A 25558-nucleotide genomic window follows, 5' to 3' on the forward strand; every position below is an offset into this window, starting at 1 on the left:
TACATGGAACATAAAATTTAACATTTTACCCATTTTAATGTAAATTCAGCAGTATTAAGTACATTCACATTGTTGTGGACGTCCCCACTGTCGTCCCCAGAACTGTCCATCTTCCCAAATGGAAACTGTCCCCATTAGACACTCACTGCCCGCCCCTCCCCCTCCCGCCCACTTCCTGTCTCTGAACCTGACTCCTGGGGATGTCACACTAGTGGACTCACACAGCATTTGTGTTGCTGTGGTGGCTCATTTCATTCGGCATGATGCCCTCCAGGTCCATCACGTAGCTGCATGTGAGAGTGTCCTTTTTACAGCTGAATAACATTCCATCGTCACACTTTGCTGACCGTCCGTCCATGGACACTTGGGACTGTTTCCGCCATTTGGCTTTTGTGAGTCATGATGTCGTGACTTAATGCACAAATACCTCTTCAAGTCCCTGCTTCCAGTTTTTTGGTGACATACCCAGAAGTGGTGGGTTATTTGGTGGTTCCTGATTTGGTTTTTTGAGGAACCTCTGTACTGTTCTCCGTGGCAGCTGTACCATCTTAACAGTCCCACTGTCACTTTGTCTTTTTATAATATCCATCCCGATGGGTGTGAGATGGTACCTCACTGTGGTTTTAGTTTTCATTTCTCTGTTGATTAGTGACGTTGAGCATCTTTTCACGTGCTTACTGGCCATCTATGTGTCCAGTCCTTGGCCGATTTTTAAATTGGTTGGTTGTATTTGTATTGCTAACTTGTAGGAGCTCTGTGTATTCTGGATGTTAGTCCCTTATCAGATATACGATTGCCAATTATTCTCTCCCATTCTATGATAGCTGTTCACTCAACTGTTAGTGTCCCTTGTGCACAAAAGTTGTAAAATTTGAGGTGATTGTTTTCCTTTTGTTGCCTGTGCTTTCGGTGGTATTATGTAGGAAATCATTGCCAAGTCCAATGTCATGAAGTTTCCTCGTTTTCTTCTGTTTTATCTTTTAAGATTAGATCTTTGGTGCATTTTGACCAAATTTTTGCATATGGCGTGAGGTCAGCGTCCAGCCTCACTCTTGCTTGTGGAGACCCTGCTGTCCCAGTACCATTTGTTGGAGAAACTGTCTTGTCGCCCAGTGAAGGGCCTGGGCCCCTCGTCGAACGTCATTGACCACATATGTGAGGGCTTATTTCTGGGTCCTTTGTTCTGTACTTACCTGTTTTATAGGCAGGAAAATGGAGACCCAGAGAGAGCCCATAATTTGGCCGAAGTCACATGATCAGTGGTGGTTAGGCTGGGGTTTGGACAGAGGGAGCCTTGGACCCTACGGAGTGCAGACTGTTAGCTCTGCCCAGCAGATGACACGCAGGCCACAGGCCTGGGTCTCAGCTTGTTTTGAGGAGGTTCTCACCAGTTAAAGCCTCCAGTTGAAGGCTTTAAGATGGCAGAGTTTCCCTTGACATTGGCCTCAACGATGCAAAGAACCAGAGAGGGAAACAAAGCTTCAGCCTATTTTGACCTCAGGAGGCGCGTGCCCCCAGACCTCTGGGGGAGAAGGGAGAAGGTGCCGTCCTGGGGGGGCTCAGGAGGGTGATGGCAGCATGGGGTTGGGGAGTCCCGAGGTCTCCCTGCAGGGCGAGCCCCCACCACCAGGCAGGGAGGTCGTGGCAGTGCCACCCTCCTACGGAAGCCCAGGCAATTCAGGACCAACGAAGCATCTGGAACCCGACACTACAGCGGCACCTCAGAGACCGAAGACCCTGCATCCACTAAACATACAGCCCATTCTACAAAAAGACATTAAAAATAGAATTCCTGGAAGGGAAAAAAATGAAAGAACAGAGAACTGTAGAGGAGAAAATGTCAAAACAAAAAGGGGGACATTTTCCAGCACTAACGGAGGTGAGGCTAGTTTGGAAGGGCACGCTGAGACCCACCTGCTGGGGACAGGGAGACCCTCACCCTCCAGAGACACAGACGGAAAGGAAAATGGCTGGCGTGGGACAAAAGCTGTGTCCACCTTCAACTGTTCTTGCCCAGCCAGCCATGGGCTGTGGAGGTGGACTGAGTCTCCCAGAAAGTCTGGTTCCTTCAGTTCTTGGAGGATGTGCTCCAGCCACAGCGAGTGCCGTGGGACGCAGAAGGAGGACCTGGGACTCAGGAACCGTGGGACCCACGGGACAGGCCAAGGGAAGTGTGGGGGGGCAGCAGCCTGGAGGGAGCTTCCCTGTGGGAGGGGGTGAGGGGTTCTGACTCAGAGCCTGCGAAGTCAGGGCAATTCACAAGGATGTGAGGACAAGTTCAAAGAAACCAGGCGAGTGAGTCACGTTCTCGGGGCTCCGCTGCCCGAAGGGCCAGTGTGCCAGGAAGTAAACCACAGAAAGTGGGCCTCCCTCCGTTCTTCCCCTCTCTTTCCCTCCCCCACTTCCCTTCCCTTGCCTCCCCCTCCCTCTTTGGGCTATGGGGCGAGGTACAAGGTGGATGACAGGTGCTGCGCTGCTCCCCACCATACACCCAAATGTCAGGTGGAAGGGGTGTCATGGTGGCCTCTGCTAGAAGGGGGCCTTTAGTGTGTGGGGGGAGAGCATCCAGCCAGAGGGAACAGCACCTGCGAACCCTCAGGGTCTTCTCAGGCCTGGGCTCCCTGCCCCTCCCCACTTCCCTGGCAGGAGGGTGCTGCCGCTGGAGGGGCTCTGCTGTTGGGTGGTACCCTGGGGATCTGCTCCAGGTGGGGGAGCCGGCCTGGCTCCCTGCAGAGCACGGCCCCCTGGTGGGGCCAGGACTCACCTTTGAGAGGCATCAGGTGGCAGAGGTGGAGGTGCTGAGAAGCCAGGTGCGTGGCAGTCAGACCAGCCCCGTCCTGGTGGGCATCTCACCACCTCCCGCCCGCCTGTACTGTTTGCCAGTTGGCCACAGCCACCGTCTTTGGTGTTCAGGACCAATCCCAGAATCACATGTCATTGACTCAAGGATCCCTGGGTGAGGGAGCTCCTGGCTTCCTGGGTGGACATCAGCTGGGCAGACTGTGCCTTCCTGAGGATGCTCCTGGGCCCCTGGCCGTGGTGGCCCCTGGCTGCCCCTCCCACCTGGGCACTGGTGCTGGTGCCCCAGGAGCAGGAAGCCCTTCCTGGCTGTACTGCAGGTGAGGAAGGACAGGAGGGACTGCAGTGACACAGGCCAGCCCACAGTGGCAGCATCAGGGAGCCTAACAGCTCTCTGACAAATTACTCCAGACTCTTCTCAGCCTCCTGGAAGAGAAAACACAGATGTGAACCAGGGCTGCCAAAGTGGTCAACGTGGGTGAGATGCCCCCAATGCTGAGGACAGCACCCCCATGTGCCTGTGAGGACGGCCCTGGCTGCTGCTGCCAGCTTGTGCCTGAGGGAGAGACTGCGGACAGAGCATGCTGAGCCGGCAGGGAAGGCAGGAGGGCAGAGCTGGGAGCAGCCCATGGAGAGCGGCTCTGTCCTTGCACCCACACTCCGGACCGGACGCCACTGTGGCCACTGAGAGCGGCATGGTGCTGAGCGCCTTGAGCAGCCCTGCAGGCGGTCCTGTGAGTTGTTCCGGTTCACTTAGCTGTCACATGGCGACCGAGGTGTCACTTGGGATGGCCCATCCCGCGCAGATGGGCGAGGGTGGCACCTCGGGTTTTCTCTTTCCCCACCTCTCATCCCTGCCACCCTGCTGGTGGGAGCAGGGGCACTCAGCCACATGGAGCCTGTTTGCGGTTGGGGGTCTCCAGGGAGGGTCTGAGGAGAAGGCCTGCTGGGTCAGGGCCCCTGTGCTGTGCTAGGGGTGTGTCCAGCTGTATTCGACCCGCCTGGTGAGAATGGGAGCACGATGGTCGCCTTGCAAAGGCACAGGGGAGGCCTGCTGTGCACTGCAAACTTGTGTGCTCGCGTGGGCTGTGTGAATGGGAAGCTGCTGGGAAAGAAGCCATGTCCGCTGAGCTCCTGGGAGCACTGGCTGGGGGTGGAGCTACCTTCTGATGGGGTGCCCAGAGGCTCCCAGAAAGGGCGTTCCCCTGAGGCCCTGGGGCTGCAGGGACAGCGGCCTCCGGCCTCCCTGGGAACGGCCATCCAGTTTCTGCTCAGACCCCTTGAGTGCCCAAGGCTGTTTTGGACGTAGGTACAAGGGGCAGCAGGGCAGGTGGCTTGTGCCCATCGGGGCAGTTTGAGAAAAGCGGGAGGCAGACACTGGTTTTCTTCAACATCTTGGGCTGGGCTGCATGGGCTCACCTGTCCTCGTCCTGCTGGGACGTGGCAGCGTGAGGTGTCTGGCTCCCGGATGGGTGAGGTGACTGGTATCTGGACTACGAGGGCGGCAGGGGGTTTCCTGGAGCTGTGGGAGTGCTGTCTTCCCAGGCAGGGGAAGTGCGGCTCTTACTACAAAGCTCCAAGTCCTCGGATGACCACCCAGTTGTCTCCACCCATATCCCTGGGTCCAGGGGTCCCCCACAGGCATGGGCTTCCCACGGCAGACCCACCTCAATGCTGCCACTCCAAGAGGTGCCCCTGCAACATCATACATGTGCTTATTTTCTTCAACAACAACAAAAATCTACCAAAAAGGTATAAAAGTACCACATGCTTCTTGCAAAAATGTTCAGGAATTACGGAAATTTTGACAAGTAAAAAGAAGCTAAATCTCACCTGTAACTGGTGGCCCACACAGTGTTTCTATAATGCGCTTTACAGAAATTAGATCAAGTCACAACTCCTGATTTTAATTACTTCAGATGCAGCAATATGGCTGCGGGTTGTCCCACATCAAATGTATTGTGAAACCGTTAGTCAGCCAGCACATCAATCCTGGCACTGCAGTGTGGCGCCCAGCTCTCCCCTGCACAGAGGCGGATGTGCAGCCCTGCTGGGCTCACCTCTCAGACCCAGGAGTAGACACCTGCTGTAATCTCTGCAATGTGCCCCATGAAAAGCAGCAGCAAGAGGAGGTGCACAGGGGTGGCCTTCCACTTGGGGTGTTTGTTTTCTCTGAGGACACAGGAGTGGGCTGGCCCTGGGAACACCTGGAGAAGAGCGTTGTCCTGAGGGGACAGCAAGTGCAAGGGTCCAGAGGCACGTTGCTCACTCAGAGCTCATCGGTGAGGCTGGAAAGGAGGTTGGGGGCTCCTGAGGAGACCGCATTTTGCTCGGAGCCTGGTGGGGGTCTGGAGTGATTTCTTTGGTTGTGACTGGAGGGTGGGAGCGGGTACAGAAGCCCCCACAGGGCTGGCTGCAGGATGCCTGGGGGTTGGTGGTGTTGGATGAAGTTCTCATGCATGCTGAGGGGCTGGCACCAGGAACCACCGAGGGAGGGCTTGGGAGAGAGCAGAGACAGGGCGACCCCATGACTGCCCTGGGTGACCGTGGTGGTGCCAGAATGGGCCCCAGTTTCTGGGGCCCCTGAGACATTGGGCAGAGACCTCAGGCTGTGAGGCCCAGGCTTGCGGGGTGTCTGTGGAGCTATCGGGTAGACACAGGTCCGAGCCTCGTGAGGGTGAGGGGTGTCAAAGTCGGAGGTCTCAGCCAGGACGGAGGAGGGGAGGGGCCGACGACCGCGGGGTGGAAGAGAGGAGGGGAAAGCATGTCCGAGGGGTCAGCGGGGACTCCGGCTGGAGGCCCAGGGAGGAGAGGGCGAGGGGGAGACCTTGCCCTCTGCGGAGCGGGGTTCCAGCGCACTCGCCTGGTGGGACGTCGCAGGAGCAAAGCCGCGGTTCCTGGGAAGTTCAGGGTCAAAAGTATGAATTACTAATTTATAGTTTGTAAAACTTGATTCTTACAGCAACCCCTTGGAGCAGGCGGGGTGGGAAACGTTATCCTCATGTTACCTATTCAGATCGCGACCTGTGCGACCCCGCCCGCGACTAGGGGACCCTGGGCCCGGCACCTCTGCACCCTGGGCAGGTGCGGCTCAAGCTAGTCCGGCGCAGGTGAGAGGGCTGCGTGGCCGGGGGCGAGAAATAGAGGGTCTGCGGGGAGCTCGGGCCCTCGAGGGGCGCAGGGCGCTACCCACGCCGAGTGGACAGCTCCCTGGGAAGGCCTTGGGGACGGAGGGCGCAGGGCGCGGCGATCCCTCCGAGGCGCACGCGGACCGGCAGGACCAGAGGCCCGAGCGGCGCGCGCGCGCGCCCCCTGTCGCCTCCCGGCCGCCGGCTCCAGGGCGGGGCGGGCTCGCGTGCCGGGGTGGGGCTGTCCTTCCCGGCCGCAGCCTGGTCCCCTAGATGCGCGAGCGCGCCGGCAGCCGCACTGCCACAGCTCCCGGCCGGGTGGGCTGCCCCGGCGTGCGCGCCTGAGCCTCCGCGCGGAGCTGGCCCGGTAAGTGCGGTGGGCGGGCTCCGCGGCCCCCGCTGCGCCACGGAGACTCTGGAGGGGACCCTCCTCCCGCTGGCCTTCCAACCCCATCATCCCTTGGATCCCCCTTTTCCCACCCCATCCCCACGTCGTCGCCAGGCCTTGGGTCCAAGGGGCAGCTTCTCACTTAAAAATAAAAACGGGACTTTTGGGGAAGCCCGGTCCCCTTCCACTGCTTGTGGTCCCTCAGTTTTTGCCCGGGGAGAGGCAGCCCTCGTCCCCCCTCTATGCCTGTGACCTGCTGGGGCAGTTGGGCTAATTGCCCTTCGCACTTAGCCTGGTTTCTTTCAGAAAGATTTTGGGCAATTGCTGGTGGGGGTTTTGAACCCACGCCCTGAGCCCTCCCCAGGGCAGCTGGGGGCAGGGAGCGCAGGGCTGGGGGTCCCAGAGCCCCAGTGGCACATTTCAGCCCCTGGATCCTTCTGGGCTGGGAGCGTCAGGCTTGGTTCCCACACTAGGGCAGGGTAGGCGGAAGGGCCCATGTTCCAGGAATTCACTCGGTTTCAGTCAGTGGCACCAAGAAAGTTGTTTTCCCTAAAGTCTTATTTTGAGTGGCCGAAAATCCCAGACTGTGGATCCTCTGTGAGTGGCACAGACCCTCAGGGACCCCCATTGGGAGGGGCCCGTGCTGGTCAGGATCAGAGGTCGGAGGCCTTGAGCCACTCAGCCCTGGGGTCCCCCTCCTTCTGTCTGTTTCCCTGTTGGCTCCAGGGGCTGGGGCTGCAAGTATTTGCCCCCAGGAAGTGGCCAGCAGGCCTCCAGCTGTGGCCGCCTGAGTGTCATCATGGGAGTGGGGGCCTGTGGGACCAGCCACAGGCTCTGGTCCTGGAGGGGCTCAGTGCAGAATCTGGATGCGTGACTGTGTGCCCTGGGCATCTGTCCCCAGGCTCTGGGTACTCTGCCCCCCACTCTCCCCCCCCCCCCCCCCCCCGCCGCCCCAGTCCGCTATGAGGGCCTCAGGCCTGACTTTTGCAGGCTCCTGGGTGGAGGGAAGACCATCGGTGATGTGCAGACTGTCCCCACTTGTGGGCCAGGGAGCAGCCAGTGAGTGGCATGGATGAGGGGCCGTCCTGACGTGGCTGGACGTCACCCGTTTTATGGAGGACTTCAAGGCCCTCCCTGTGGCGTTTGAACCCAGACTGTGTGGTTCTGGTCCAGGCTCCTGCCCAGAGCGCTGTGTGCCCTGTGGAAAGGAGGGCGCTGCTGCATGGGGAGGCTTTTCATGTTTGTTTTTCGCTCATCTCTAGTATTCTCTAACCTGGACAGTTGCTACTCTTCCCATAAGAGGAGCTTCATCCAAAAGTCTGATTTCTCTGACCGTCAGCTCAGAGCGTGGCGGGGTGTTCACCTGTGCAGCACCCAGGCCCCCCGAGGCTCTGCGCACCCCCACCCTAGTGCTGTCCATGGCTAGGGGGACCCTGGCTGCAGGGGGACCCTGCCCCCCATGCAGTCGCAGGCCACAAGAGCCCAGTGGGGTGAGTCCCTGGGCCCTCTTAGGCAGAGAAGGAAGCTGGTCCTGGGCTGGGACCCACACCCACCACACAGGGGAGGTTGGGTTATTTGGAGGAGGCTTCATCTTTTTGAGGAGAGAGCACAAATATTTAGTAAAACGGAGCAGCCGCCACGAGAGTGCCGGCCTGGTGTGCGATTGCCAGGAACTACACAAAGTGCAGCTACTCAGCTTGGACCATGGCAGGCAGGCAATGCAGGCTCCTTTGATTCCTGCCACACCCCCAGTGGAGGGGTACCTGGAGACAGGTCTCTGCTCTTGGTGCTTTTTGCCATAATCTGCGTATTTTAGGGCCTTCCAAGCACTGAGCTGGAGACACCAAGGAAAAACGTGGGTTTGTGTGTGTGTGTGGGGGAGGGGGTGGGAATGAAAGGCTGGGGAAGGGTTACATGGAAGAGCCTGGACCCTGTCTTAGTCCCGCTGTGGGGAGGGGTTTGGGATGGAGACTGGGTCTGTGTGCCCTTTCGCGCTGCTTCTCTCAGCACCTTCTCGAGGTCACCAATGTTGTCGCATCAGACGCCACTCCTTGAAAGACAAGTAATGCTCCCCCCTGCGGCAGGCCGCATCTCGCTCACCGGGCACATTTGGGAGACGCTTGGGTCGCCTCCACGTTTGGATTCTGTGAATATGCCGCTGTGAGCGTTTGTGCCAGGCTGACCGTGTGTGATGGTGTTGCAGTTCTCCAGGCACAGGCCTAGGAGCGGGGCTGCAGCTCAGACAGTAACTGCTTCACGTTTGGAGGAACTGCCATCCTGCACATGCCACCAGCTGGGCACGGGGTCCCGATCTCCCCCACCCTCATCAGGACCTGTCACTTTCCATCCACTTGCCTGTCACCATCTTGGCAGGTGCAAGGTAGTAGCTCATTGTGGGTTTGATTTACATTTCCCCAGTGACTATTGATGTTTAGTATCTTTTCATGTATTTATTGACCATTTCTATATTTTCTTGGGAAAAATACCTGTTCAAGTTGTTTGCCCATTTTTAAATTGGGTTGTCTTTGTTGTTGAGTTGTAGGAGTTCTTTATATAGTTTGGATACTTGATTAGCAAATATTTTTCTCCCATTCTGTGGGTTCTCTTTTCACTTATTTTATTGGGGAATTGTGTTTTTCCAGGACCCATCAGCTCCAAGTCAAGTCATTTTCACTCTAGTTGTGGAGGGCACAGCTCACTAGCCCATGTGGGAATCGAACTGAGCCAATCAGCCGCCCACTTTTCACTTTTTTTTTTTTTTAAGATTTTATTGGGGAAGGGGAACAGGACTTTATTGGGGAACAGTGTGTACTTCCAGGACTTTTTTCCAAGTCAAGTTGTTGTCCTTTCAATCTTAGTTGTGGAGGGCGCAGCTCAGCTCCAGGTCCAGTCCCCATTGCTAGTTGCAGGGGGCGCAGCCCACCATCCCTTGCGGGACTCAAACCGGCAACCTTGTGGTTGAGAGGACACGCTCCAACCAACTGAGCCATCCGGGAGCTCAGCGGCAGCTCAGCTCAAGATGCCGTGTTCAATCTTAGTTGTAGGGGGCACTGCCCACCATCCCTTGCGGGACTCGAGGAATTGAACTGGCAACTTTGTGGTTGAGAGCCCACTGGCCTATGTGGAAATCGAACCGGCAGCCTTCGGAGTTAGGAGCATGGAGCTCCAACCGCCTGAGCCACCAGGCTGGCCTGACTTTTCACTTTTTTGATACTGTCCTTTGAAGCACAAATTTTTAATTTTGATGAAGTCCTATTTGTCTGTTTTTTTCTTTTCCTACATGTGCTTTTGGTAACATATCTAAGAATCCATTGCTAAATTTGAGGTCATGAAGATACAGCTTCATCCTCTGGCGATCCAGCTGTGTCAGCATCATCTGTGAGGAGAGTATTCTGTCCCCATTGAATAGCCTTGGCACCCTTGTTGAAAATCAATTGACCATAGTATGTCTATTCTTACAGTTTCTCTTTTTAATGCTTTAAAACATTTCATTATGGAAATTTTCAAATCTGTTACCAAAGTAGACAGAATTTTATAATGAGCCCAGTTCATTCCTCAACCAGCATAGATCGGTAACAGTGGATATTGACTGATCCAGTTTCATCTAAACCCCACTCTGCCCCCAGGTTGACGCATCGAGTCCCTGACATCTCTTTTCTTTCATATGTGTATCTCTAAATTATGTGGGCTTTAAAAACTTAGCTTTTTGTATTTTTAACTTAATTTTTTGTGTGATTTGAGCGACTTAATAGGAAGGAGTATTAGCTACAGCAGTGGAGTAATTACGGGGTGAACCGGGCAGTGAACCGGGCACCCTGAGCGTTCTACCGGGCTCTGGCAGCATGCCAAGCAGCACACTTGGGAGTGGAGGCCCCTCCCCAAAGCTGGGGTTCAGCCCCTGCCCCCCCCACACACAGGGAAGAGGTTCACGGAGTCCCCGCCTCTGGCAGCAGGAGGCAGAACCAGTAAAAGAGCCAGAAGCCCCTTTCTCCCGCATAAACCTCCGGCGCCTCCACTGGCAAGTGTTACATTGTGCCGCCCTCAAAGCAGGAATGCTTGAGGGTGCAGCCATCCATGCAGAGCAGGCCAGGAGGGCTGGGTCTGGAGCCCAGGGCACTAGTGGACGCCTGGCACCCTCTGCAGGGCCATCCGAGCCCTGCGTGAGTGGCACGGGAGCCCACCCTGCCATCCCTGTCCCATGTTGCCACACCCTGACCGCTACAGGTGTTATGAAGCCCACTACGTCCCTATCGTCGTTTCTGAACAATGACCTTGAGAAGATATTTGATAACGAGAACACATCTTTGTTCCATTTTGTCGGTCCACGTTACCGTCTGATATCGTTTTCCTTTGGCCTGAAGATGCCCTTCACGTTTCCTTTAGTGTGGTCACCTGGCAGTGCATCCGTTCCACTTTTGCATGTCTGAAAAAAGTCTGTATTTCGTTTTCATTTCTGAAGGATATTTTCCCAGGGTGTGGAATTCTAGGTCTCGGTATTGTTTCTTTCGCTCTGTCACGCCGTTGCCCACTGTCTTCTCAGATGAGGCTCTGCTGCCATTCTCACTTTTGTTTCTCTAGTGGCTTAAAGGTTATTCTGTTTGTCACGCGTTGCAAGCCCTTGATTATGATGTTCCCTGGGGTCATTTTCTTCATGTTTCTGATGCTTGGGGATCACTAACCTTCTGGAACCTGTAGGATTACAGTTTTCGTTACATTTGACCAAATTTCTGCTATCATTTCTTACAATTTGTTCCTGTTGCCTTCCTTCCATTCCCACCCTTTGGGGCCCCAGTTCCACAGGTGAGACCTCTTGTAATACCTAAGAATTTCATTTTTGTTTTGGTGCTGTTGTAAATGTAAAAGGCTGTATTCTGATGGGTCGCTGCTGGTCTGTGGAAACACAGTGGCCTTCTGAGTACTGTCCTTGTGCTGTGACCTTGCTGAACTCAATTATTGGTTGTAAGAGATTTGTCTTAGTAAAATGATTGGAATGCACACCGTGTGTCTGAAACAGAGAGTATCTTTCTTCCTTTCCTGCCTTCATGGCATTTCTCTTTTTCAGCTTGCCGCCCTGACTGGGGCACAAGTGACATGTTTGATGGAGGGGGCTGCTGGACGTCTGGCCTCATTCTGATCTCAGGGGAGGTACTCACGGTTGGCTGCTGTTTTGTAGATGCGCTTTCTCAGGTTAAATAAGTTCCCGTCTAGTCATAGCGTGAAGAGAGTTTCTTCATTATTCTGAATGATGTGGATTCTGTCATGCTTTTTTTGCATGTGTTGAGATGATCGTGCATATTTTTTCTTTAGTAATATAGTGATTTACATTGCTGGACTTCTGGAGGTTGAAATCCCTTGACTTTCTTGGATAAACCTCAATTGTGATGTATTTTCCTCTTTCTGTGTTGCTGGACTCCATTTGCTAATGTCTCATCAAGGATTTTTGTATTTGTGTTTCGTGAATGACATTGACCTGTACTTTTCTGTTGGTAGCAGGGTGATGCTGAACTTATAAATGAGTTGGCAATTTTCAGTTTTATTTTCAATTTTCTGCCTGAGGTGGCAGAGAACTCGCATTACTTATTTCTTAAATTGGTAGAATTTGCTAGTGAAATTGTCATTGTTGGAATAAATACAGGACTAAACAGATTATCTAGTTTTTTTCTTGAGTGAGTTTTGGTAGTTTGTGTCTTTCAAGGAATTGGTCCATTTCATCTCAGTTATTGAATTTGTGGGGACAGTATTTGTGTTAGTCTGCTTGGGTGACCATAACAAAATACTGTAGACTGGGCGGCTTAAGCAATGGAATTTATTTCAAACAGTTCTGGAGCCTGGGAGCCCAAGAGGAAGGTGCTTGGCTTGTGGATGGGTAGCTTCACGAGGTTGAAGAGAGACCTCTGGGTCTCTTCCTCTCATAAGGGTAACGGTTCTCTCGGACCAGAGCTCCACCTTCATGACCTCATTTAACCTTAATCACCTGAAAGGTACTATTTCCAATACAGTCAAGTGCGGGTTAGGGCTTCAACATGGATTTTGAGGGGGGGACACAACTAAATTCATACAATATTCTCTTATTTTCCTTCTGGTATCTGTGGGGTCTGTGGTGATGTCCCCTCTTTCATCCTGACAGTGGTAACTTGTGCCTCCGTGTCTTGATCAGTCTGGCTAGAGGTTCATCAATTTTGTTGATCTTTTCAAAGAACCAACTTTTGGTTTCATTGATTTTTCCCTTTTTCTATTCATGTTTCATTGACTTCCCCCCCCTTTATTATTTCCACCTTTCTACTTGATTTGGATTTAGCTTCTCTTCTAGTTAAAGTGGAAACTTAGATTACTTATCCGAGACCTTTTTTTCTAATGTAAACATTTAATGCTCTCAGTTTCCATCAAAGTACTGCTCAGCTGTATCCTACCAAGTGTGACATGTTGTAGTTTCATTTTCATTCAGTTCAAAATACTTTTAAATTTCTTTGAGACTTTCTTTTTGACTCATGGTTATTTAGAAATGGGTTGCGGGAAGGCTGGGTGGCTCAGGTGGTTGGAGCGCCGTGCTCCTAACGCGTTCGATTCCCACATGGGCCAGTGAGCGGCGCCCTCTACAGCTAAGATTGTGAACAACAGCTCTCCCTTGAGCTGGGCTGCCATGAGCTGCCGCCGGCTACTCCGTGGGCTTCCGTGTGCTGCCATGAGTGGCCCGTGGCCAGCGTGAGTGGCTGGTGGCCAGCGTGAGTGGCCAGCAGCTATTGTGAGCAGCCGGCAGCCAGCAGCCGGCAAGAGCTGTTCTGAGCGGCCGACCGACTGCCTCAGCCATGGAGCTGTGTCCTACACAACTAGACTGAGAAACAACAGCTTGAACCGGAGTGGGGGTAGGGGGGTGGGAGAAGGGGGGAAAATAGCAGAAATGGGTTGCTTTCCAAATATTAGGGAATTTTCGACATAATCTTTCTAGTTTAATTCCATAGTTGTCACAGAACATACTTTGTATTTCTATTCTTTTAAACTTGTTTTAAGTCCTAGAATGTAGTCTCTCTCAGTGAATGTCCTGTGTTCCCTGCCTCGTTTGATGGTGCGGTCTGTAAGTTTCAATTAGTCCAAGTCTGCTGCTGCTTGGATGTTCTGTATCCTTTTTGGTTTTCGGTTTACTTATTCTCGCGATTACTGTGAGAGCAGCGATGACATCTCCAATGAAGTATCTTTTCAGTGTCATTAGTTTTTGCTTCATGTGTTTTGAAGCTCTGTCGTTAGGGTGTGCACAGTTGGGATTGCTATGTCTTCTTGGAGACCTGCCCTGCCTATCATTATATAGTGGCCCTGTTTGTCCTGGTAATGCTCCTTGTTTTGAAGTCTACTTTGTCCGATAGTCATAGCGACTCCAGCTTCTTCTGATTAGTGTTTGCATGGTGTATCTTTTCCCATCCATTTACTTTACCTGCTTATGTCTTTATATTCAAAGTGTGTTTCTTACCTTTAAAGCGGATCGATGACACAGTTCTGAGAGTCTCACGGCACTTTCAGAGCAGGGTGGAACTTGTGTGTCTGTGTCTGTCTCCTCTTCCAGGTTGTACACGCTTGAGGCCAGGTGAGGGCTCAATCTTTGTCTCTAAGTCTGTGGGCGCAGGAGCCTGGCAATGAGTGGTCACTGCACGCTGGTCTGCAGGACGTGTGTGACCTCAGCATCCTCACTGCACGGAAACCTGAAGTGAGGGCAAGATGACCAGCCTCTGGGCGCAGAGGACACGGCCCCTGTGCCCAGCGCTGCTGTGGAGGCTGGCCGGTGTGGGCAGCTGAGAGTTAGTGGAGTCGAATGAGGGGTTTTACCCAGAAAAGAGGAAGCCTGTTGGCCCAGAAGTTCAGGGCCACCGACAGGAGAAATGGGAAGAGGAATTAGGCCGCCGCAGACGCCTTGGAGAGGACGGCCGCCCTGAGCCTGCGCAGAGCCCTGACGCAGCTCACGTGCCTCGGCCGTGTGTGTCCCGCTCACACTGCTGTGTGCAGCAGCGTCTGTGTTTCTGTGTTGTGGTGACATTTGTCCACCTGGCACAGGCACACAGGGCTCTTCTTGGTAGGAGTGTGGTGACGGGGTCCTCGGGCCAGGCTGGGGGACCGTGACACCGCCATCCAAGGCGAGGTGTGGGCTGTGGTGCCCGCCTCGTACGCGCGCATGAGGTGAGGCACGAGTAGTGCAGGCTTGTGCCAGAGGAGCCTGGTCGTCTGGCGTGGGTGCAATGGAGGTGCGGGACCCCAGTGTGACGGCCGGGACCTGCCCTGTGGGTTCAGGCAGTCGTGTGAGCACAGGGCTCCTTCACAGCGACCTGCTTGACCCTCCTTTTCTTTTTAGGCCCGAGGACGATGATCCCACCAGGGGAGTGCATGTACGCGGGGCGGAAAAGAAGGAAGCCCGTGCAGAAGCAGTAAGTGTCACCGCCTGTGCTTGCTGGCCCACTCATGAGGGAGGTGTTGTGTTTCCACTGGGAGACGTGAATTTCGGGGCAAGTGAGCGAGGGAGAGGCTCGGGTGGAGGGCTGGAGGGACTTGCTGAGGCCTGGCGGCTGGCATATGTGGGAAGCCTGGTGGCAGGACGTTGTCCTGCTCTCCTGACTGTGATGGAAGGTCCGGTGAGGGCCCGTGGCGCTTATTGCCCAGAAGGCCATATGGAGGGCTGCGATATCACCATGGTCCTTGGTGAGAATCCAGCCATTCTCTGCCTGGACGCACCACAGATGGGGAGACCGGGGGGAGCTCATCCTCCCCACCCCCTCGCCTCCAGCCCTCCCTCCCCGCCATCCCTCTCTCTACCACGGCTGGTCCAGTGGAGCCATGGGCCACCGAGGTGTGAGGTCTGTGGTAGCGGGGTTTGGGGGCTGCCCTGTGGGAGGTCAGCAGAGAGTGGCCCAGGGCCCACGGCTGCCTGGCTCCTCCAACAGGGGTCCAGCAGGGTGCCCAGTGCCGACTGGGGCTGTGTGTGTGCATGTGTGTAATACAGCCGTGTGCTGACACAGCTCTGAGTGACTGCGTGTGTGTGCATGCGCAGGGCAGCAGTGTATGTGGGTCTGTGTTTCTGTGACCTGGGCGGCCCTCCGGCCTCCAGTGGGTACAGGATTGTGTGGGAGGTTCTCAGGAACATGGAACCACTAGCGCAAGGATAGGCAGCAAGGCCTGCGAGGCTGGACTCTGGCTGGTGGATTTTGTTTTTTTAAAGTTTTTTTTTTTTTTCTTTTATTGGAGAAGGGGGACAGGACTTTATTTGGGAACAGTGTGCACTCCCAGGACTTGGTGGATTTGTCATCTGAGTCTGCCATGTGACCGTCATAGCTGCGAAGCACAGCAAGGCTTGTTGTCGGGACAGGGGCTCAGGGTGGTCTGCGGGGGAGGTGCGTGTGGGCAGGCGGAGGTGGAGCTGGGGGCACCCAACCTGGGCAGAGGCAGTTCCATAGCTGGGCCCCCCAAGGGCTGTGGTAGGACGTGGTCCCCAGCAGTGTGCTGGACAGATTTTCTTGGGCGACCGCTGTTGTCACATTGAACAGGGAAGGAAAAAAGCTGGTGATGCCTGCATGTTCCATGTGGTGGGCAGTCCAGGGGTAGAGGAACCAACTCTCCTGCTTTTATTATGTTTCTGTTCCAGTGACAGGGTCTGAGATAATGAGTTTGAGGCACTCACTGTGAAATACCTTTTATTTATTGATGTTATGAAGGGATAGTATGTTCATCTAATTCAGAACAGAAAAGGTGTCCTTCCACCTGGTTCCTGGCACCAATTTTAAGCTTCTTGTGAATGGCCCGGAGATGGTTCATGCGACAATGACCAGTGTGGGTGTGCATTCACCCTCTGCATGTGCTGTGGGGCGTCTGGGACACACACCACCCTCCGTGGCCCGGTGACTCTGTTCACGTTGCGTGGGGGACACTTGGGCATCAGCTGGCGCACATCCCATTGTTGGGAGAGGCAGCAGCCGCGTGGCCGGTGTCCTGGCCCGTCAATACCTGGGCCGCTTCTCAGGGTGGTGTTTGGAGTGAGCGACTTTGAGGGGTCTCCCTGGGGCAGAGCAAGCATATTTACTGTTCACTGTGAAAGTGTTGGGTCCCCCAGTTCAGCAACTGCAGCACAAACCCCTTCACAGGCACCTTCTTTGTCACCCTCATGTGACCTGGGGACGTGGATAAATGACATAAACACGCTAGGGCACCTGCTGCACCGAGGCCAATGGGTCCTTTGTCTCTGACCTGGGACACTTGTGCCTCCGCCAGCACCCACGGACTTGCTAGTAGGTGAATCACGGCCCACACCTCATGTGCACGGCTACCTGGAAGTGGGTTCACCCGTAACGGTGTGGGCTACTGTGACGTTGGCAGCATTGGGGACGCGCCCCCTCCCCTGCCTGGGCACGTGGTGTGTTTCAGACTTTGGTAATTTGTATGCTATTGTTACAAGTGCGGTTTAGCAGCCATCGTATTTCCTTGTCTGTGGTGATAACAGGCTGTGGTGATAACTTCTGCTCATTTTTTACTGGGTTGTTTATGACTTTGTGCTTCTTGACTCTTAGAAGCTTGTTGTTTGTTAGGGAGACTAGCCCTTGAGTGTGTTTCAAATAATTTCCCCCAGTTTCAATTTATTTATGGTGTCCTTTGCCGTGAAGAAAATTTTAATTTTTATGGAGCTGAATTTAATCTTTTTCTTTGTGGTTAATTAATTTTACATCAGGATTAGAAAGACTTACTCGGCTTCACGTTTGTAAGGTAATTTTCCCAATGTTTCTTCTACACTTTTCTGGATTCTTTAAAATACATAGATATATATTTAAACTTTTGAGCCCTTGGAACCTTTCCTCGTGTGATGAGTGGGGTCAGAATCCATCTTATTCTTTCTCTATGGCCATTCCTACACTTTTATTGAATCATTAGTTTTTCCTCACTGACTTCAGTGGCAGCGAGCATTTTAGACATGCAGTTGAGACGCCCACGGGGAACCACGGGTGTGGGTGTGTGTGTGTGTGTGTGTGTGTGTGTGTGTGTGTGCGCGCGCGCGCGCCGAGAGTCTCCACGGGGAAACTGGGGGCCGGATAAAACCTGCTTTTGATGTTTGAGCCCCTCCTGGTGTGAGCTATGTCCCCATGTCCCAGCTGTGGTCCCGGCGTCCTCACCATCAGGCTGTGGGGCTGTGGTCTGGCCCTGTCCTCTGGGGGGTGGGGTGGGGACGTCTGTGCGTGCCCACCCTTCTCCTGATGAAAGTTGTGGAGCGTGGGTCAGCAGCGGAGGTGGTATTCAGCTGGGCTCCCAGGCGCCTGGCTCCTGGGCAGAACCTGCTCCTGTCCTTCGGGGCTGAACACAGAGAGTGGACCTCGGTGTCATTGGTCGGGTAGGGCTTCGGGTGCTCTCCCTCCCTGGATGACGCTTTGAGCTCATGAGGCGAGTGAGCTCTGGGCCTTCCCTTCTGTTGCCCACATTTTCCTTCTTGTTGGGCTGTAGCTCAAGTACCCTGACTACACACGTTCAAAGCGCAGTCTGATTGGATTTGACTGAAACTAAGGTCACAGAGTTACCCGTCACGCCCAGAGGTTCCTTGTCATTCCTTCCTGTACCTCGTCTCTGGCAATCTCTGGCATGCTCTGTCCTGTAGACTGCTTTGCATTTCCTGGAATTTTCTATTAATGGAGTCTATTAATGGAGTTATGCTGGGCTCTCTCACCGGCCATAGCGATTCTGAGAGTCCCCCTCCCACCCCCGGCTGGCACATCACCGGGAGCCCCAGGCCAAGTCGCGCCCCAGCAGGAGCAGTTCTACCTCCACTTGTTCGTCTGCAGACGGACACTTGGGCTGATCCCAGTTTGAGGCGAATGAAGCTGCTCTGAGCATTTGTGTGCAGGTCTTTGTGTGCATGTGTGTGTCGTTTCTCCTGAGTCTGCGATTACACTCACCTCAGCCCTTCAGCCCCGCTGTGGAAGGGGAAACTGAGGCCCAGAGCGGCCACTCGCACCTGAACTGCAGGGCGAGGGGTCACAGGCCGTGAGAGGGCTGTGACCTTAGGCTGCACAGACACGCCGGGGCGCTGTCCTCCCACTTCAGGGAAAGTCGGCACAGAGAGGTCAGGAACCGTGCTGGGGGCACACAGCCGTGTTCTCAGGCTCCCTGTCCTTCATCCCTGTTCCTTCACTCCCAGTAATGGTGTACAGTCACTGATGACGTGCGGTTATAGTTTGTTAGCGCATATATCTTCAAGGATGGGTGACTTTTCGTCCTTCAGCACCTTTGCCCTGGCAGCAGCTCCAGTTTGAAGCTGATTGCTCCTAATAAGGTCACTCCCTGGAGCAGGCTCCCAGCAGTGTGGCCAACGGCCTTCGGTGGACAAACCCGCCTGACTGTGGTGGTTTCCCACAGGAAGCCCGCCGTGGGGGCCGACAGGTCGAACCCCTCCAAGCGGCACCGGGACCGCCTCAACGCTGAGCTGGACCACCTGGCCAGCCTGTTGCCGTTGCCACCGGACGTCGTCTCCAAGCTGGACAAGCTTTCAGTCCTGCGTCTCAGCGTCAGCTACCTCCGGGTAAAGAGCTTCTTCCAAGGTAGGACTCTCACCCGTGCCCATCGTGCCCAGCAGGGTCCTGCCCACCTTGCTGGGGTGGGCCAGGCTGCGCCTCTTCTCCTGGGTAACCATTTAGAGGAGGGTTCGCTGAACGCCAATGAGCCGGAGCAGCTCTGGTGGAAGGGGCAGGGGCCGGTCGTCCCCTGTGGCCTCACGCACTGCCAGGGCCCTGGGCACCCAGCGGGTCCGCTCTGTGGGGGGGCAGGACCTGGCTGAGCTCAGCAGGCCCTGTCCTGCTGTTAACGGGTTAAGCACTGGTGGCCAATGTCGTGTTGCTGCTTCACCTGTCCTGGGGCTGCTGAGAGCCCCGCCCCTCTTGGCACCTGGGTTGCCTGTGTCAGACCCTGGCAGTAGCCTTGGCAATCATCCACATCGCCACTCCCGGCGACCCTTAGTCTCTGTGTGGCCTGGCTCAGCGCCTGAGAAAGAAGCCTGCTTGTTACCACCCTGTTAAAGCCTGTGATTGCCGCCATTACCCCGAATTAAGTCTGAACTTGTTACAAAAATCATGAACTTACGCTATGTCTTCGGGAGCAGGTGGTAGTGTCTGCAGTGGGCAGGTGCGGGCACCAGGGAGGAGGGGGGCCACTGTGCCTGACACCTGGGGTGTCACCTGGCACCTTCTCTTGCTGCTGAGCGAACGCCTTGGGCCACAGTGAGGATGGACGGTGGGCAAGGGCCAAGGCAGGACGGTGTGGACCAGGTCTGTCCCACTGCCCACACCAGTGGGAGCAGTTTGCACTGTGACGTGTCTGAGGTGGGACTCAGCCGCTCCCCCTGCTGGCTTTCGCTGGCCTCCCAGGAGAGGGAGGCAGTTTTCCAGAGGACTCAGCCACCTTCTTCTGACTTCCTGTGAGCCCGTCACAGAAAGCCGTGAGGCCATGAGACCGTGGGGTGTGCTGAGCCCACTTGGTCCTGTGGGCTGGTGGCTGAGGAGTCGGCCGTGTCCAAGGCTGCTCTGGGTGACCCTGCTCCCCCTGCACACGTGTACCTCCCCAGGCCACCTGCCCATCGGCACCTTACAGCAGGAGCGATGAGCCGTGATTTGGCATCCCGGGCCTCGAGCTCACCCAGCACCCAGCCCAGATTGGTCCTCTCTGGAAAACCATACATTTTTCCTTTGGGTTAAAAGGCTGCCTGCCATCCAGGTGTCTGTCACCCAGACCCCCGTGGCTGGAGGTGCAAGCTCCTGAAACACTTCCACAAAAGTAGGTTTGGAGCTCGGCAGAGAACGGGGGCTACTATGGGGGGATTCAGTGGTGGTCACCAGGAGGGCCGTGTGGGCTGGAGGGCTTCCTGGAGGAGGTGGGGGGCCAGGTGCCGTCTGCAAGCTGCATCTCAGGCAGGGCCTCTTCTGCTCGCTCCACCCCCAGCAAGACCCTGGCCGGTCCCCTCTTCTCTGCAAGCAGCTGCGAGATTCCTGGAGGACACCGATCACTGTCCCGAACCTCTGTAACTGCCAGGGTTCTGGGTTCTCTCATTGGCCCCACTCAGAATTGTTCTGAGTTTCGTCTGAGTCTCCTTCCCATGGTCCACAATGTCGGGCTTGTGTCCTGTCTGTCCCCGGAAGCCCCTGTGTTTTCTAGATTTCAGGTTATTGGTTGCCATGGGACCTCGGGTCTCTGATGGGCCCACGAGAACTTGCAAACGTGCAGATTTCTCGGTGCTATTGGGAGGCGGGGTGGAGCTTCGGGCTTTGGGCTTCTGTGTTCCAAGCAGAAGCTGAGCTGACAGTAGCGTCCCCTCAAGTGGGTTTGAATTAAAAATCAACAGTCATCCGGCCAGCAGGGCATCTGAGGGGCCGAGGGTGTGTGGTCAGCTTTGTCACTCGGTGTGTGGATAGGCTTCTCTCTGGCTCTCCTGTGTCCTTCAGGGAGGAGGTCTGTCATGGGCACGTGTGATAGCTCACGCCAGCGGCCCTGCTGGCCTCCATGCACCTCAGAGGCCCTTGTAAAGGGCATTGCCTGTGGGGACACTGAGGAGGGCACCTACACCGTGTCAGCACTCAGCGTCATCTGTGACCCCGCAGTGGGCACAGGCCCAGCCACCCCAGCCCCCTGGGCCCGGACACGCGAACCTATTAATAGCAGGTCTCTCTGAGTGGAGACATTCCAGGGGTTTTGTTTTACTTTCCATGTTTTTCAGTTTCTTGCTAAAGTATATTAACTTTATAAATAGGAAAAACTCAAACGTGTAAGCAGCCAAGCAGATCTCGGTGCGGTGTGGGGCGCTGCCGTCCTGGTGTGGGGCGCTGGTCCCTGTCCTGCAGACCCATCATGCCGGTGCTGCCACTGGAGCTCAAATTAGTCAAATCATTGCTGAAACCATTGCTTAGTTCTTTGTGTGTGAGTGTCACCGTAATTTATACCCTTTAGGACGAGCAGGGTGGCCGCGGGGCGCAGGAAACCTGCTGTGGAGACGCTGGGCAGGGGCTGTGTCCATGAAGCTGATGGCTGCTAGAGGAGACGGCCGAGCTGGCCTTCAGACGTAGGGCACGTGCCATGGGCCGTGGGCACTTGGCCGTCCATCAACGTCTTGGGACTGCCACACCCATGTCCCTCGCCCAGGCTCCTCGGTGTCATCTCGGCCCCAGGGGTGTTGAGGTCAGTTTCCTGTGGTGACATGGAGTATTACCACTTGTGCAGGACAACTGTGCTTTTCCAAGAGGGCCAGGACATGACTGAGAAGTTGAGGTAGTCATCCGAAAAGTGGCACAGTGCCATAGCATGGCACCAGCACATGGGGGTACGGTTCCCACATTTTACCAAGGGACCGACTGGAGGTTAGGCCAGCTCGGGCCGAGTTCAGGGCCGCCCTGTCACTGCACCCTCCTCACACTGACACTCCATGCAGAGGGACCTCCTGGCCAGGAGATTGGGAGGGGACTGGTCACTAGCTCTCCGGCCTGGACCCCTGTGCCCAACCAGGCTGGGGTTGGTGGTCTTGAGAAGCTCGGATGCTGCTGTCCCAGGAGTTCAGACGTCTGTCCAAGCATCCCCATGAGTTCCTTGCTCTTAACCAAAAGCACAGTGACATTCCCATGTCACCGCTGGTCCCATGGCCCCCGCTGATGCAGGAGCCTGTGAGGCTGCCTGAGCCTGTGAGGCTGACTCCACGCTCCCTGCCGGTCGTCCCAACTGTGCAGCTCACAGCTATGCCATGCTGGCGTTGTGACTGTTACCGCTGAGTGACAACAAGCCTCATTTCTCCATCACACCTTTTCTGTCAAGGATTCCAAAATTGTACATTGTAGGAGAGATTCTAAACGCTTCCTGAACTCATTTCCCCCACGCAGCTCTAAAAACTGGCTCTTACTCTGTGCTTCCTGACTCAGGAACGGGTGCAGTAATTTTCATTCAAGCGTCCATTAGAAGTCTCCTTCGGGAAGGACGTGAACTGGAAAGCTCCGGCCTCGGGGTGATAATGGCTGAGATGTCCCCTGTAACCTGTACTTTGTGTTGGCTTCCATGAATTTTACAAGGCAGTGGGTTTATTTTATTTGATTTTTGCTTAGAGCACAGGGCCAGTACTTCTGAGTTACAAACGCTCTGCTTGTACTTAAGAGCGGGGTTTTCCACTCGTAAATCTCACGATTCACAAGGGGACGTTGGGGGCTGATGAGAAGAAGGATGCCCGAAGTGGGGCCGGCTGCACCCGGGCTCCTTCCAAGACCGAGACCCCAGCACGTGTGGGTTCGAGAAGCCCCGCACCCTTCACTTGGGCCCAGTGGTCAGTTGGGTCACCCACCCTAAGAAGCAGCAGCACCGGCTCATCCGAGAGACTCCGAGGGACGAGTGGGAAGCAGCACGCAGAGATGATGGGCGGCCTGGTGTCCACGCAGGCCTGGCACGTGGACGGTGCCCCCCCGTGAGTCACGCAGACGGGAGCATCCCTGGGGAGCACAGCCTCATAAAGCAAACTGAGAAGGGAAGGATGAAAGGCCCTGGCGACCCTTCATGCTGCCCCGATGTGTGGCGCTGCAGCCAGAGGTTGTGGGAGCGGAAAGGAGCCATAACATGTGTCAGCTTGGAGCCAGAGACTGGGTGAAACAGCTCAACGGTTCCTGTGTTAATTACCTTTGGAGGTGGATCAACTAATTTATAATGAAATCTCCAGGATAAATATCAAGACAAGAGAAATGGGGTTTAACTTTCAAACCAGCGGGGAGGAGTGTCCCCCATTCTTCCCACAGCCTGTGGTCGTGGCTGGGCCTCGGTCCCCTCTGACTGTTTGTATTCTGCCGCTGGCCCCACTTGCCCATGCTCGTCCGGGAGCCCTTCACGGCTGCCTGGTCCCCCAGGCAGGACGGCCCAGAAGGCCTTGCATCACAAGCGTGTGTCCCACGACCTCCCCGCATGCGTCGTGTTGGTTAGTGTGTCAGGAGCGAAGTCCCCTTGGACCCTTAACGATCCTGTGACCAGGCCTGACGAGGACACCATCACTAGACTGACTCGTCTCGGTTGTCAGCCTTCACTAGAGTCCCTCCCTCGTGAGCCCTGTGTGGACTGCATATCTGTGTCCCCACAGATGGACATATTGGCCCTGGCACCCAGCTGGCTGTATTTGGACACGGGCTGCTAAGGAGGTCACAGGGTGGGGCACTGATCTGATGGATAGGTCTGTGTCCTGCGCTCCCTCCCCCCCAAAACCCCCCCACCCCTCAACCGTGGGGTTGAGAAAAGGCCACCCGAGGACACGGTGACAAGGCAGCGTCTGCAGGCCAGGGAAAGAGCCGTGCCCGAAACCAAGTCTGCCGGCACCCTGATCTCTAACGTCCGGGCTCCAGAATTGTTTGAGCCGCCCGTGCGTGGCATTGTGAGTGGCCCGAGGTGACCCTGAGGTGTGGTGGGAAGTTTGGGATCTGTCTTTTCTCTTCTTTGTGTGGAACACGGATCTATGTGGGTCATTGCTGCCAGAGCCTCTTCCAAAGGCAACTGCCCCCAAGGGTGTTTCCAGCAAAGACACAATAGTTTCGAACCATTCAGGACAGAGAGTAGGCATGTGTCAACTGTGCACCCAGGGCCCCAGGCTGTCCCCACACTGCCCTGTGGAAAGATTACTCTTGATTATATTATGTGCTGGTTATATTTTTCATACCATCTCTTCCTAACTTCTGAAAGATAAATCTGGCCAGGAGGAGGGCAGTCCCTCGATGGACCCTTTGTCCATCTGTCCAGCTCCCAGGGCATGAGAAGGAGGCAGGATGCAGGTCAGCAGAAACTGGCATTATCTCTCTCTTGCTGCCCCAGCAAAGAGCCACCACTGTGGGCTGGCTGCCCCTCATGTCCCTGGCCCCTTCCAGGTGACCCAGAGTCTTCTGCTCACAGCTCCACGCAGGCTGAGCAGCAGGAGGCCAAGGGCAGGGAACAGCTGGCACACACGGTTCGGCGGGATCCCGGGCTCCTGGGTGCCTCTCAGTGTCCTGAGAGAACACAGACCTGGGGTCCATGTGCTGTGGGTGGCCAGCAGGGTGGCCCATCCTCTCCAGTGGGTCCCTTGCGCTCCCCTCCTTAGCCCAGTGTGGGGTGGTGCTTCCATCCTCCTCTCATGCCTGCAGGCCCCCTCCTGGGAGGACTGGATGTGTGGCCCCTCTGCTGCCCAGAAACATGCACCTTGGACCATCCCCCAACCGCAGCTGCCTGCCAGGAGCTCCAGGTGCAGCCTGTGTCCCTTGGGTTTCCTGAGTGTTGAGAGACCAAGCCTTCCGTGCCCCCTGCCAGCCCTAGGAGGCATGGGGCCAGCCCTCACAGGAGTCCTCATGAAGCCCCTCTCCCTGGGCAGAAGGTGAAGAGAGGAAGCGCCCCGGCTTCTCCTGGTGCAGGTAGGGGCATGGGAATCACAGCACAGCCTCTCCGAGGAAGCCCTCCTCCAGCCCCAAGTGCGTCTCATCTCTGATACCCCCCTGGCAGCCCTGTCTGGGTCGCTGTTGGGACCTGGATATAGTTGGCACCTTTTGTCTTGGGACCCGGCCAAAGTTCAGAATCGAAGAGTCCCATGCTAACAGCCTGTGACAGTGCCCTCCTGGCATTTGGAGTCTAGCGGGTAAGGTCTGCTCCACATGCCGTGTCTTCATTTCCAGGACCTGAGATGCGAGGAGGTGGTGACATGTCGGGAAACCAAGCAAGCCCCGATGTGTGGAGCTGCAGCCAGAGGTTGTGGGAGCGGAAAGGAGCCATAACATGTGTCAGCTTGGAGCCAGAGACTGGGTGAAACAGCTCAACGGTTCCTGTATTAATTACCTTTGGAGGTGGATCAACTAATTTATAGTAAAATTTCCAGGATAAACATCAAGACAAGAGAAATAGGGTTTAACTTTCAAACCAGCAGAGAGAAAAAGATGGAATGAGAAGATGTTATCAATCAAAAAAGAAAAGACAAGAGAGGAGAAAAAAGAAACGAAAATGGAGGAACAAATGGAAAGCACAAAACTCCAACTATGTCGCTAAATATAGAAAACTTCAATGGATTAAATGTGGCAGCTAGAGCACTGGGGCCGTCAGCGTGCTTTACTGCATCTGCTCCAAAGGCGCAGATAGGGTGAAGTACCAACCAGGAAAAATCTGATGAAACCATATTAATGTCAAAAACTCAATTTTTGGGTAAAAAACCTTACGGGAGGTCATGAAGGAGTGGCCCTACATAATGGTTAAAAAATTCATTTCATCCAGCAGG

At 55.1% G+C, this 25558-nt stretch overlaps 1 protein-coding gene across 1 annotated transcript in view; it reads left to right on the forward strand.

Annotated features, from left to right (window-relative positions):
* Positions 1 to 14656: 14656 nt before the first annotated feature.
* The window catches only part of AHRR (aryl hydrocarbon receptor repressor), a 53676-nt gene continuing 42774 nt past the window's right edge, over positions 14657 to 25558 (forward strand). The window contains exons 1-2 of the mRNA XM_033111257.1: positions 14657 to 14723; positions 18685 to 18866. Coding sequence (XP_032967148.1) covers positions 14662 to 14723; positions 18685 to 18866 — 244 coding nt within the window. The 5' untranslated portion in view covers positions 14657 to 14661. The remainder of the gene's footprint in view (positions 14724 to 18684; positions 18867 to 25558) is intronic.

This window comes from Rhinolophus ferrumequinum, chromosome 7, assembly GCF_004115265.2.
Source record: "Rhinolophus ferrumequinum isolate MPI-CBG mRhiFer1 chromosome 7, mRhiFer1_v1.p, whole genome shotgun sequence".
Lineage (NCBI taxonomy): Eukaryota > Metazoa > Chordata > Mammalia > Chiroptera > Rhinolophidae > Rhinolophus > Rhinolophus ferrumequinum.